Source organism: Cricetulus griseus, chromosome 4, assembly GCF_003668045.3.
Source record: "Cricetulus griseus strain 17A/GY chromosome 4, alternate assembly CriGri-PICRH-1.0, whole genome shotgun sequence".
NCBI classification, from domain to species: Eukaryota; Metazoa; Chordata; class Mammalia; order Rodentia; family Cricetidae; genus Cricetulus; species Cricetulus griseus.
Genome location: NC_048597.1, coordinates 3032517 through 3046953, shown reverse-complemented (window position 1 = coordinate 3046953; position 14437 = coordinate 3032517). Strand labels below are relative to the sequence as shown.

Sequence of the window (14437 nt, the reverse complement as noted above, 5' to 3'; positions counted from 1 at the left end):
TGGGGTGTGGGGTGTGGGTACTGAACTGTATAAAACCCACATGGAAAGGACCAAGGCACGTATGTCCAGCTTCTAAACACTCCCAGAATGTTCTGGAATATCCTTCCTCTACTAACTGGAAGTTAGGAGTATGTATGTATGCATGTATGTATGTGTATGTATGTATATGTACATACATACACATATATACACACATAAAATATACATCTATTGTATAATATATTAAAATATTTTAAAAGAAAATCAGTAGTGGTTGTGTTTCCTCAGGAGTGGTAGAGAGTTTGGTTCTTTTTGCTGGCAACTACCTAGGTATGGCTAAGAACTCTCAGAAAGGCAAGAATGCTCCTAGGCGACCATCACTGTTAATTATCGTAAAAAGGATGTTTCTCGCTGTAGATAGTCTTGCTCCACACAGGTTGTCATCAGAGAGACAAGGTCTGCCCTGGGGACAGTGCAAACATGATTTTCTTGCTCAGATTCATTTATAACTTGAGGCTGGGCTTTGGTTGGAGGGAGGGTAGAGCTTGGCTGCTGTTGTTGGAGCTGGCTAGCATCGGAGTCAGAGGCTTGGATTCTCTGTACACAGACCAGGAATGGAAGATTCCCCTACGGACTGCCCTCTAGTGTGTCCAGGGGGACTGAGCTTCTGGAATGGGCAGCACATGCTGTAGGAGGCTGTCACTGCAGACACCACTGGGGATTCCTTCCCTGTGCACTGCCAGGGTGGAGACGTCCAGGTCGGTCTGAAAGTGACAGAGTTCCCCATTCAAGGGGCACTTTGTCCCCTCTCGTTTCTTTCCTTACTGTCATTTTCTTCCCCTTCTCGTCTTCTACTCCATTCTCTCCCTCCTCTTCTCTCCTGTTCCCCTCCTGCTCTCCCTCCTCCACTCCCTCTCCTTCCTTCCTTCCTTCTTTCTTTCTTTCTTTCTTTCTTTCCTTTTCCTCTTTTCTCCTCCCCTTTCTCTTCTCCCTTTCCCCACTGCCCCAATCAATTATCACTTCGGGAGAACATAAAAAAAAAAAAAAAACAAAAAAAAAAAACTCACAAGCAAGGCGCCAATAGACCTGCTGCTATCTGCAGTTCCTAGTTAAGAGTTTCACAACACCCAGCCAATGTTCCAGTCCAAAATACAGCCTGAAGTCTTTTAGGAACTGAGAGCCTGTGACTCAGAAGTGGGCGATAGTCTCTCCCATCCCAGTGCTGGCTGGAGCTGCTCCCCTGTGAGAGAGGCAACCCCTGACTCCTTTTTGCACCCCAAACATACAGCCCTGTGCCTGGCTCTGTAGATGTGAGAAAAACACCAAGCTGCATCTCATATCCAGAGGGAATTGACTCCAGGACCCCACAAAGATACCCAGATCTTCAAATGTAAAGTCCCTCTTACAAAACGGTTGTGTTTCCATAGACAGTGCTCATCCACACTTTAGACTGCTTATAAAACCTAATACAATTCACACGTTACACAAATATTTATACTGTATTATTTAGGAAATAATGGTAAGAGACAGGAAGGCATTCAGGACCAGATGCTTTTAAAAACGTGTTGGATCCACGGTTGGTGGAATCCGTGAATATGGGTTCCTTAGATACGGAAGGCCAAGTGTATACTGTTAGTCTTTAAAAATCCTTTTGTTCTGTGGGAAGGAAAGTGCTGGGTCGAAGACATTTCAGTTTGCAGAAATTTAAAAACTTATTCCCTCTGCCCTGTAAAAACTACTTGATAGGAATTGTGACATTGCCTACCGTTGGTGTGTGGAGACAGAAGCAAGGGACTGGGGAGGGCTTTCCTTTGGAAAAGGATGCCAGGTTAATAAACACTTGGCCCAACTCACAGAGTATACATTTTCCCATGACACAGACCAACCCAGAGTCTCAAGCTGGAGGCTTCTGAACATGGGACAGATTGTGGAAAAAGCGGGGGTGGGGGGGCAGCCTTCGTAGCAAGGACTCAGAACTATGAGGAACTGGCGAACGGGATTGGATTGGCATACTTCTGGGAGGTCTGAAGCTCTGCTCAGGCTTTTGACTTGTAGCACACGATCAGTAAATACGGGTAGAACCCACTTTGCTCTCAGAGCGTGGGGCATGAGAGAAATTCAGGTGTGAGCAAAGATGAGCAGAAGCAGAGTTTCCCAAACCCTGAGAACAGGCCACCTCTCTTCCGACAGACTCACCATTATTGTTGACAATGAAAAGTCTGTAGGATTATGAGGAACAAATCTTTATTTCTTTGGTATGACTTCTGCTGAGATCTGGGTAGGCTAAGTGTGGAGACACACTTAACACAAGGGTAAAGAGAACAATCTATGGGTTTTATGAATGATGGCCAAAGGAGGGGCAAAAACAGCAGTTTTGTTAAGTCATTTTCTCCTGACTCCTTTTTTCTTAAAGGTCTAATTCTTCCCCTCTGGCTTGCCAACAAATAGCTGCAAATATTTAAATGAGAAATGCTCTAAAATCATGCAAAATAAGCTTTAGACGCGGATCGAAATCTAATTTCATTAAGTATTTAGAAACTTAAAATACATTAAAAATCATTAATTTGCTCTCTAAATGACTTTAAATAAGGTGAACAGGGGCTAGAGAGATGGCCCAGCAGTTAGGGGCACTGGCTGCTCTTGCAGAGGACCCTAGTTCAGTTCCCCAGAGACTACATGGAGACGCAAAACTGTTTTGCAACTCCAGTTATAGGGAATCTGGCGCCCTCTTCTGGCTTCCATGGGCACCAGGCATGTACATGGCGCACATGCATACATGCAGGCAAAACACTCCTACACATAAAATAAAAGTAGAAAATGGTAAAATTAGGAAACTTGAGAAGTGAAATGGCTAGGCGTCTTAGAGCATGCACCTAAGGTTATAGGACACACAGGCCTGGCACCTCACATCCAGGGGTTCACCCGAGTGCATCTCTAACAGGACGGAGCCCATCTCACCTGTGGCTTCCACCATCCCCTCCAGGATAACCACAATCTCCAGTTCCTCTTTGGGTAGCTGGGCTTTGGAGATCTCCCAGAAGGGGCTCTGTTGGTTAATCTCATGACTGATAATCAATGGCGATACTAGAAAGAGACGGTCGTCCCCGGTGTAGTACCCTACGTTGATGTCCGTCTGGTTGAGGGGGATGAACTCCCCCTCTGAAGTCTGCTTGGACTTGATCAGCTTGGCTCTGATGGAAGCCTCCACAATGTGGGAGTTCCTCAGGTCCCCAACCCGGAACATCAGGCACAGCTTCCCATCCCGCATGGAGATCACGGCGTGGGTGGAAAACACCAGGGTCTCTGCCCTCTTCTTGGGCTGGGATATTTTCACAAACATACACCCCACCATGAATGCATTGACAATGGACCCCAACACAGACTGGATTAAGAGGAGAATAATTCCCTCGGGGCATTTGTCCGTGATGACCCGGTAGCCATAACCGATGGTGGTTTCCGTCTCTATTGAGAATAAAAAAGCAGAGACAAACCCATTGAGGTTTGTGACACAGGGAGTCCACGAGGGGTCCTCTATGTGGTCCATATCTCCCCGGATGTACGCAATTAGCCACCAGATCATCCCAAAGAAGAGCCAAGTCACCGTGTAGACCATGACGAAGATCAACAGGTTGAATCTCCACTTGAGGTCCACGAGAGTGGTGAAGATGTCTGTCAGGTATCTGTAGGTCTCCCTCACGTTGCCGTGGTGGACGTTACACTTCCCATCCTTCCTCACGTACCTCTGGATTTTCCGTTTTGTCCTGTCTCGGCTGATGTGTCTTGGCAGGTCATCCCTGGCCTGCTTAGGCAACTTTGGCTGGTGAATGGCCACTGGGCTTTCCACGTCCTGGTCCATAGAATCGCCTTCCAGGACATTTGCTGGCAGTTTGAAGAAAAGAAAAGAGAGTTCAGATGAAATGCTGTTTTATTTTTTTGTTGTTTTTTTTTGCTAATGTAATCACACACTATCTACGGCAGGAAACCCAAATACCACTTTTGCGCTTACAAACTAGGTTAGCAGAACTATTTTCATTCAACCAACCCCTTCTGGACAGGTCCTTGGTTGACTTGCACGTCTGTGTCCTAAGATCTAGCACACATAAGTCCTTTGCCACCCAGCACACCATGATGAAGCTCAGTCCTGTGACACTGGCTCTCTGCTGGGAGCTCCCACTGAGCCCACTCCCATGATGGGATGTCTCCTGATCCTACCTAAGATGTTGAAGCATGGGAGAGGCAGCAGGCTCCTTATAGAAGGTGTCTTGGGATTCCTACAGTCCTGGCTTTGTCACTCACCGGTATGAATGTCCACCGGCTTTTATGAATTGAATGGTGATGTCTCTAGACACAGGTGATGCTTGAACCTTAGGTATGACTGCATTGAGGGATTGGAGCATCTGATAGTTAATCTTGTCAGTTTGGTTGGATTTAGAATTATTATGGAAACACACCTCTGGGTATGTCTACGAGGATGTTTCCAGAAAGATTCAACCGAGGAGCCAAGATCTGCCCTGAATGTGGGCATCATTGTCACCTCCCGGAATGATAGGGAGAAAGCAAGTGTCAGCATTTGTCTCCTTCTGCTTTCTGAGTGGTATACAATGTCACCAACTGCCTCACATTCCTGCCACCATGCATTCACACTTTGAGCCAAAAAGAAACTTCCTTCCTTAAGTTGCCTTCCTCAGGTGTTTTCTGCAGCAGTTATGAGAAAAGCTATGAATACAAGCCTTTGAGGAGATGATTACAGTTTGAGTAGGGCTTGATATAATGCAACCCATGCCTTTAGAAGATGACACACCAGAATGCAATGGACAAGTGGAAGGCCAGAAAGAGAGAGAGAGAGAGAGAGAGAGAGAGAGAGAGAGAGAGAGAGAGAGAGATCCAGAAACCAGTCCTGCAGACAGCTTGGCTTCTGGCTTCCACAACATAACAGGAAGACAACGAATATCTACTGTCGGTTACAGCAGCTTGAACTGACAAATACACTATCTAAATTCACATCTTCAATTTCTCCATTTGCAAAATTCGCATTGGACCAACCCATGGGATTGTTATAAGAGGAAATAAACCCTCACAGGTGACACGGCCTACATGGCATGTTGTTAAACATTCTGTTAAAACAAACTGCATCTTTGTTGCTCTTTATATTTAGGGCAAGAGTTCTGAACAAGTTCTTTAACGTTCGGCTCAAATCTCAGGGCTTAAACACTTTTCTGGGAAGGGAGCACGCCTTCTACTTTAATGGTTGATTCAATGCCAAGGTTAAAAAGAAGTGTGGAGGAATGTTCTCTGTTTGTGTACTCACACATTTGGTTCGCTTTCTGCTCCGGCTTCGAGCATCTGTACCTTGGCATGTGGAGTTATTTCTTTCTGATGGCCTTTGTGAAGAATGTACCAGTTAACAGCGCATTAGGAAAACTCTCTTAGTTGCCGAGTGCAAAGGGAATTTTAGAAAGGGCTCTGCTATTAAATGCATGGAAACCACTATCTTCAATGACTTGTTTAGCCAGTGATTTCAGAGCTGCTGAAAGTTTTATGAGCAGTTTCTTCCCCCAGGCTTTCACTCTGGTCCTTCAGTTGAGCTAGGCATTTGCTCAGTGGTGGCTGAGTTTTCCTCTTGGTTCAAGGAGAAGTGAGGTCTAGGGAGAAACTTCCACTCTTCTAGATAGGAAAACAGCCAGGGCTGGCACTTGCTTGGTATCCTCCTAACTTACGAATCAACCTTGTTTGTGGTTGGTTAGTCACCTTTAAAATCAATTGCATTGATCTGGTTTTCGATTCCTACCCAAGGAAGCACCGATCTATAGAGCCTACCGTGTGATTTGACAGTTTTGTCCTTTTAGATCATTGATCTCAATGAGACTTCAATTTGCAAGCAAGAAAATTGGCTACCCGCATCAGAATTGATGCAGGGGCTGGAGTGGAGAAGTAGGGAAGGGGTGTAGGTGGGTGAGGTGTGTGTGTGTGTGTGTGTGTGTGTGTGTGTGTGTGTGTGTGTGTGTGTGTGTTTGTGAGCGTATGTGTAAAGTCCCACCCCTGTCCCCTGCCAAAGCCTTTATACAGGCAGATGCTTTTGGTCCTGGGCAGTTTCCCCTGAGCTCTTTTTGCTCATCTTTCCTCAGTGGCTTCTAAATAGGATTCCATCTGGATGATTGCTGAGGTCAAACCATGGCAGTCTGGGAAGACTTTGTCTCCAAACTGGAGACCCCAGCAGGCCAGACGCATACTGAAGTCTGGACCATTGGCAGGCTGTGTGATGCATGGCCACTCTGAATCTTTATTTCTCTGAGTCCTGAAGTGGAAGGAGAGGGTTTGTACATTATCTACCTCTCAACAGCCTTCTGGGTATTTTATACTTTGATACACTGTGGATGAAATCAGTCCCCTACTGGAAGCTGCGTTCCCCTGTTTTGCCTTGTTGGCTTTACTCCAGCTCTAGGTGTTCCTCGTGAAGGGAGGAACCTCTGGGAAATGCTGAGGAGTTGTTGATGCTCTGAGATTGCTGACTCCTTGGGGTGAGGGCAAACGATCCCATCCTCTATGTATTGGAGGCTCAGAAGGGTAGAGGTCACAGCAAGGTGACCAAAGACAGACAAACTCTGGTCCTCAGCTTGTTACCTTCTCTTTTAATTATTTTAGCACCACTGTGACAAAACACCTCACAAAAGCAGCTCAAGGGAGAAAGGATTTTTTTTTTTTTTTGGCTTGCAGTTTGAGTGTGCAGCCATCATGGTGGGGGAAGGCATGGTGGCCGGAGCTTACAGCAGCTGATCACACTGTCACCAGAATGAGTGATCACATTACTTCCTCACTCCCTTTTACGGAGTCTCATGTTAGCTGCTTTCTTGCTTTTATGAGCCCAGCCCATGAGATGGTGTTGTCCAGATTTAGGGTGGATGTTTCTGTCTCAATTAACCAAGTCCAGAAATTCCAGAGGCTTGTCTCTGGTTCTAGGTCCTGTCAACTTGACCGTATTAACCGTCGAAAGCTCAGTGTGCGTTTACCTCTGATCCCCTCCCTGGGCTCTCAACACCCTTGTCATAAACACTAGACCACAGAATAGAATGTTTATAGAGTGGGGACCCCTTACACATGACTAGAACAAGCTCAAACATGTGGGATCTAAGAGAGGTAAAGAGCCATGACCAATAAAGACAAGGAGCTCTAGCTGCCGAGTGAAGACCCAAGTCTGTCCAATAGATTCACTTGTTTGTGGTTAACTTAAAACCCACTCACTTGGGAGGTCATGCTTAACCCCACTTGTTTTGAAGGTACCCCAATAATTGGATTATGGTAAGAGTTGCCTTGGCATCTTCTCAGGAACTTTCAAAGCCCTGCAAATACCAGATGGATAACTAAAGTTAGGACGAGAGGTTTGAATTCTCTGTTACACCATTCTGCATCCTCTGACCAGACGCTATTGTGCCCCAGGCACATATCTGCTGATCAATTGACAAAAGTGTTGGTTGAGGCTATAACTCAGAGCCCACCAAGAGCAAGGGTAAGATGTTTGTGTGTCAGAGAAAACAAAAACTGCTTAAAATTATGCCTATAATTCATTGATAAAGACCAAACATTGGGTGCCTCACCCCCAGCTCAATGAAGGCTTGCTGGGCCCTGTGCTGACAGTCTGAGCACCTCTGCTCAGTGCTGCCTCCTTCTGGCTTGAGTCAGACAGCTCCAGCTGAGGAAGTAAGTGGCTTGGCTTCATTTCTGTTGTTTCTGTGCCACAGAGTCCTGCCACTGTTGTCTAGGTGGCCTCAGTGACAAAGTCATACCCCATCCAGAGTGTGGCATGCCTTTCAGGACCAAGGTTTTAAACAGTAGGCATGGCCCCTCTTATGTCTTTGCCTTTTCTATGGGCTGGGGGCACAGAAGTCAAGAGGTGAAGGAACCTTGGTCTTGAACAGTGTGGGACCTGCCATCTGTCTAGGAGCAAGAAAAACCAGGACTGTGATTGTCCATTAGACATTTACCTTGGTTATTAAGTCCATCTCTAATTTTATAGCCAGGAATACACAATGCCTCTAAGAAGACAGAAGAGCTACCAGTCTGGGTCGGGGTGGGGTGGGGGCGATAGTAAAGACGGGAGGGAGACAGGAGGAACACGTGGAATGCATGTGTTTCTGTTTATAAGAGTTAGTGTGTGGGTGACTGAATGCTGTGATTAGTGGTGGGAAAATCTAGATGCTCTCATCATGTCAGTGACTTCAAAAGCAAGTCCAGGGAGTCAGCCCTCCCTGGAAGTGTGATGGGAAGGTGGTCTTGGCACCACTCCTTCATTTGAGGCCATAGGCGTTGTCCACTTGCATCATGAGATGATGGGGAGTGGGCAGAACAACACAGAGCTGAGAGAAGGAAAAGCCCAAGAGGACAACACTGGGAGAGTGGTTGGAAGACCCTGGTGGCCCAGGAAGGGCAAAATCAGCCATGAGAGTAAATGTGGGGACCAGGGACTGAGGGGCTTCATGACAGCATCCCTGACATCACGGGAATCACATCCAAGGAGAAAGGACCATTCCAGCTTAAGCTGTGAGCAGTTCTACAGGACCACGTGCAGATGTGTTCGGGGAATTACAGAAGGAAATGTCATTGGTGTCATTTAGCAGTTCTCTCTGCAATGCATGTGTGAATCTGTGGGATGATCTGGGTGACATTTCTAGAGAATTCCAAGCTGTGTGGCTGAGCAGGCTGCAGCTGGCTTGGGGATCGTCTCTTCTGCATCTTTGCACAGCCCAGGACACAAACAGCATCTTATGAGCCGTGGTGACTGGAATGAGAAATGTCCCCACAGGCTCATGTGTTTGAACACTTGGTTCCCAGGTGCTGGCACTGTTTGGGAAGGTGTTGGGACCTTTAGGAGGTGCAGTTTTGCTGGGGGAAGTACAGGACTGGGGATAGGGTGGGTGGAGGTGGAGTTTGTTTCTCTCTGGGCTTCCTGTGTGCGGATGAAACATGATCTCTGTGCTTCCTCTGCCGAGGGGTGGGTCTATAAGAACTTGCTGTGCCTGCGATTGGCCAATTGGGCTTGCAGGTGGAGGACACCTGTGTGTTTGGGGGAGGACTCTTACAGTGAGGGTCAGGAGAGGATGGACACGTCGTTCCCACATGGTTGGCCCAGTTTTGGTAGTTCAGGAAGTGACCTCAGCATATGGAAATGTGGGCCCCCTTTCTGTTGAAATGCCCCGCTAGATGAGAAGACAGACACCCCGGAGAATGGCAGGGGATGTGTTCCAACCATGCCTCCCACAGGGCATTAGTAGCTAGGGGATGTGGGAAACTCCTACAGCTGAAACACAAGAGCCAACCCATTCAGAAGTGGCAAAGCCCTGGAGACCATTTTCTAAAGAAGGTGCACAAGGGGCCAGGAAGCCCATGAACTGCACTCAGCTTGCTAGGCATTAGGAAAATGCAAATCAAAACCACAACTAGATACCAATTCACACACATTACAAAGGCCGTTATAAAACAAGGAGAAAGCGGTAAAATTACAAGTGGTAGTGAGATGTGGAGAAACTGGTGCCTGGTTACGTTGCTGACAGGATGGAAGAGCCTGCAGCCACCACGGAAGATAGTACGTCAGCTGGGCAAAAAGCTAATCATATAATGGAGCCAGAGAGGCGGCTCAGCAGAGGAGCGGCTGAGCCAGGGCTGGCGAGAGCTACAGGCAGAAGAGCCTTGAGGCTGCTGGGCGGCTTCTGCAGCACAGATGCAGGGCCAGCAAACAGTATTCAGGGGTTTCACCCAGCACACGCTGGGGCCAGCAATGGTCCACTTGGACTGAGAAGAGACCCTTCCTTCTCCATATGCCACAGTGAATTCCAGCGGGATCCAGGGTTTGAATGCAGAATATGAAACTACAGCAGTGAGTGCAGAGGATGTTTTTACAAGTAGCGCCCAGAGCTGAGAAGTCCCCTTTGAAGCCCCGACAGGAGTCCAGGAGCTACATTGAAAGACTGGTATTTTTGACAACATAAAAATTTAAATGCCTGTTAAAAAATATAAGAGAACAAATCAGGAAAAATATCTGCAAAACACAGTGTGTATGCTCCCACGCAAGAAAGCACATCCAGAAAAGTGGATAAGGTATTTCTGAGAGAAGAAATACATAGAGATAGAAAGCGCAGGGCATGCTGGTCAACCACACTGAAGCAAAAGCAATGCAAATAAAATAACCTAAAAAATCAAACCAAGGGGCTGGAGAGATGGCGTAGAGATCAAGAGCACTGTCTGCTCTTCCAAAGACCGGGGTTCAATTCCTAGCACCCACATGGCAGCTCATAACTGTCTGTAACTCTAGTTCCAGGGGATCTTGCATCCTCACACAGACATACATGCATGACTCCAATGAACATAAAATATAAATCTAAAAAATGCAAACAAACCAAGATTAACAATAAAGAGAGTATGCTAACCCAATTGTCTGTCAACAGTGTTCACTAACCACACTGTTGCAGATAGCATCAATGGGGTATTGTGTGGTCGTATCTAATGTTATCCATATGTGACAGTCTTCTAGTGTCTGCAACTGATCATCTTTCCAAGGTGGCTGGCATTTAAAGTTGCCACCACTGTCTCCCAGAATGATGTCACTGTTCCTTAGTCTTGCTTTTTCATGGTTCTTTCCACCTCTAGCATTGGAGGCGTGACCCTCTGGTCTTGGCAACAGACCCTGGTTTGTGCAGCGGGCCCCCAGCAGATGCCTGAATAAGGGGGCCCGTGTTCATTGAGCTAGCCAACGGTCCATGCCACGCACTGAGGGGAAGCAGAATCAGAAGCGTGAGCCCACTTTGCATATGTCTCCTTACAATAGCACGCGTGTGTTTGTGAATGTGTGTTGTATGTACATAGAAAAACATTCTCCAAAATGTGAATTTTGATCCATTTCTGAGCAGTAAGTTTGTGTGGGTGTTTTTACTTTCTCTTTCAATTTTTCTATATTTAAATCTTTCCCTTAATATGTTTATCTCACTTAAAAATATCAGTGGGAAATATTGTGTTTGTTCTGAATCTATCATCTCAAACGTGTGTTGTGTAAGATACCAAGACTTGGTGATCTGATCGGGACTCATTGGTGTGGGTTGAACAGTGTCTTCCCCACATTTATGCCCGCTCCATGCCTGGGAATGTGATCTTGCTCAGTGAAGGGTCTTTGGGGGGATTAATTAGCTTAAGGGACAAAATTAGGTCGTATAGGGTTAGGTCAGAACCTACAGCTTATAAGAGGCAGGCGGGACACACAAGAGGTCTAGAGCTGGTCACTTGATGAGGGAGGTGGAGAGCAATCAGACTGGTGCCACTACAACCCAGGACTAAGGACATCCAACCCCTTCTTTGTGCTTGCAGAGAGAGTAGGGCTCTGCTCATACGTGGACTTTGAACTTGGCCCCCAGGACTCTCAGAAAATGGACTTCTGTGACGTTAGATATCTCAGCTCATGGCACTGTTGTGGTCTTTCCAGGAAGCCAACACAAGGGAACTATCCATGGAATGGCAGGTCCGAGCCAGGTTGTAGTGTGTTATAGAGTGAGTAGTTTGAGGCCAGAAGGGGTGGTGAAGACGGTACAATGAGAGGCAGAGGAAGTTGGAGGGGAGTGGTCAGAGGAGGGGCTTGTGTGTGAGAGCGTGTACTTGTGCCGTGCGTGTCTATGAATGGGAGGTGCCTGGGTATATTCACCAGATGAGGCAGAGTCTAAGGGGAGAGCTGGCATTCGGGAAGGGGGTTTGTTGTTATAAGAGGTGATTTGTAGATATTAGAATCAAGCAGCGTCACAGCACACAGGAAAGCCAGGCAGGAGTGAGGGGTGAGCGCCTGCCAGGCAGGCAGGGATGGCCAGAGGTGTGGGACAATGGGACACTGGGGACATTTCCTTAGGGCTTTGTATCCTAAAGGGACTTCATGTTGGCTCTGTCTAAAGAGTGAATTTCAGGCCTGCATAGCCACACACTGGGTCAGAGCAGCATTGCGCTATGCACAGTACCCCAAGGAGGAGTTCATCTGCAGACCTAGTGAGCGTGGCTTAACACGCAGGGGAGTACCATCCAGTCTCAAGGAGGAGGGATGCTCTGACCCAGGGATGAGCCTGGGGGATATTATGCAGACTGAGAGGAGTCAGTTATAAGATGAGTCCATCATGCCAGCTGCAAGTCCCTAGCAACATGGACTTCAGAGACAGAGCAGCATGGCAGACGTTGGGTCAGGGCTGGGGAGCTGCTGTGTCCATGAGCACACAGGTTCTCTTGGGGGAAGTGGCAAAGTTCTGGGGATGGTGGCATGGAGCGTGGACATACTTGAGTGGTAGCCATAGAAACGGTGAGCATGGGGCTGGACTTACAACTCAGCCACTGAAGAGTTTGCCATGGAAGCTCAAGCACCCCAAAGCTTTTACCCTTGAAAAACCTTTGAAAAGGTTTGAAAACCAAAACAAAACTGGGGATGGTGGTGCCTGCCTGTAAGCCCAGCTCTCAGCTCTGGGGAGGCCGAGACAGGGTGATCCCTTTGGCCAGGCAGCCTTGCTGAGTCAGTGATCTCCAGGTTCACGGAGCCTCACGCCATAAGGTGGAGAGCGAGCTAGGGGACACCTGGCAGTGCCGTTTGGTTTCCCCAAGTGTTGCATGCCCACCTGCATACAAGAGCACACAAAGGGACAGGAGGTTACAATGGCAAGTTTTGTATTATACAAGGGATCTGTGCTAAGAAATCAAACAGGTTTATAAAGCAAGCATCACTCATGAGGAGGGTTCCTGTCTCACCCAGGGAAGGACTGTAAAGAACTCTGACACTACAGAGCATAAAGGGAGGCTTGTTCCCTTTCCACTCTCTCTGCACTCTGAGAAAATGTGCATGGTGTGAAGGAGAGGCAGAGAGGCTTGGGTGGAGAGAGACACCCCTCCTTCTTGGCCCAGGGCCCAGGGAAAGGTGGCTACTCTGAGCTGTGTTTACAGGCACCGCCTGCGCCTGAGCTCTCATCAGCTCCTTCTCGGATGCTGGTCTCCCATTGGTGCCCTTATCTGGGATCTCACCTTGCAGGGTCTGGGATAATGCTTGTCACTTGTCCTTTATGTCTGATGTGTGAAGGTGAAAAGGCTTTCAAGAGTGTTTTGCACCTTGAGCTTGGGTGACCTCTGCAGACGATTAGGATCAGAAGTCTAGACAGAGGCTCAAGTTTAAAGTCACAGGTGTGTGTGGTGAAGAAGTCCCCTGTCTCCATGATGGGAGCTTGTGACAGCTGCTAAAGGGCAAAGAGGTTTGTTAGGAACTTAGCTTGAGGGTGCCATGATGCTAATGTAAATTTAGAATGTCTAGAACCCTGTTGTAAGGTTAGTACTCATGTTGGCTTTGACAGTTCACCTTGGGCTGGATATAGGAGATGGACGCCCAGTGACTTCTCTTTAAGTTTCACCTCAGGCATCAGACTGCAGCAAGAACCATTGGGAACCCCTCAGGATCACATGTTCAATTGTGCAAATTGTCATTGCCTGGCTGAGGGGAGCCAGGAGACCCAACTCAGTGTTTACTTTGTCAGCCAAGCTGTTGGCCTCATCACAGGGGTCACAGGCTCAGATCCACTCAGAGGAAGGACACCTTTGGTCATTTTCATCATGGCTTAGGAAGAGCTAGCAGCTGTTTAAATGCTGTGGGCCTCAGTTAACATTCCCTTCTTTCTCTGTTATTTGGCATGCAGAATGCAAGGCCCCAGGTGACAGGGGGTGGAGTTTCCTGGGATCCAGTGTGTACAGAGTGCAATCACCACCTTTCTGTGTTTTCAGAAGTGGTGGCTGCTGCAGGCTTGTTTTCTCCCTGGGGACCATGGTGTGGTGGCTTTCTTTCTAGAGCAAGAAGGCCAGCTCTCAATATCTCTCAATCTCTCTCTCTCTCTGTCTGCCTGTCTCCCTCCAGTGTGTGTGTGTGTGTGTGTGTGTGTGTGTGTGTGTGTGTGTGTGTGCTTGCATGTGCATGCATGCATGGATCTAGGGAATCTTAGTTGCTCCTTGACACTGGAACCAATAGCCTTGAGGAAGAGGTGGGATGCTCCCCTGCTGGGCTGCTGGAAGAATTAAATGACACAATGTGTATGTGGAGGCACAGGCTAGCATGCTAGGCTGACCTGCAGGGAATCTTGTTCTGCCAGCTGAGTGCTTGCTCAGACCATGTCTACCTCTGAGTCTCTGGCAGGGAACTTTCTCCTGCTCACCCCTGCAGAGCCCACACTTGGGAGCTGAGGTAGATTAGACTTCTGTTGGGGGCATCTGGGTGCATAGTGAGTTCCTGGCCAGCTTGGATTGTATGTAAGAAGACCCTGTCTCAAAAACCCAAACAAAATAAACAAAGTCCCATACTGAGGAGTGAGCATGAGAAACAAATGAATCACCAAATACAGACCTGAACACACGGTGGCAATTACTCTTGAATCTGTGTCCCAGGAGGGGCACCATTTGTAAGTGGAATAGTCAC

At 47.6% G+C, this 14437-nt stretch overlaps 1 protein-coding gene across 1 annotated transcript in view; it reads right to left on the bottom strand.

Annotated features, from left to right (window-relative positions):
- Kcnj6 (potassium inwardly rectifying channel subfamily J member 6) overlaps positions 1-3850 on the bottom strand; it is a 64877-nt gene extending 61027 nt beyond the window's left edge. The window contains exon 1 of the mRNA XM_035444736.1: positions 2938-3850. Coding sequence (XP_035300627.1) covers positions 2938-3835 — 898 coding nt within the window. The 5' untranslated portion in view covers positions 3836-3850. The remainder of the gene's footprint in view (positions 1-2937) is intronic.
- Between the last annotated feature and the right edge of the window lie 10587 nt (positions 3851-14437).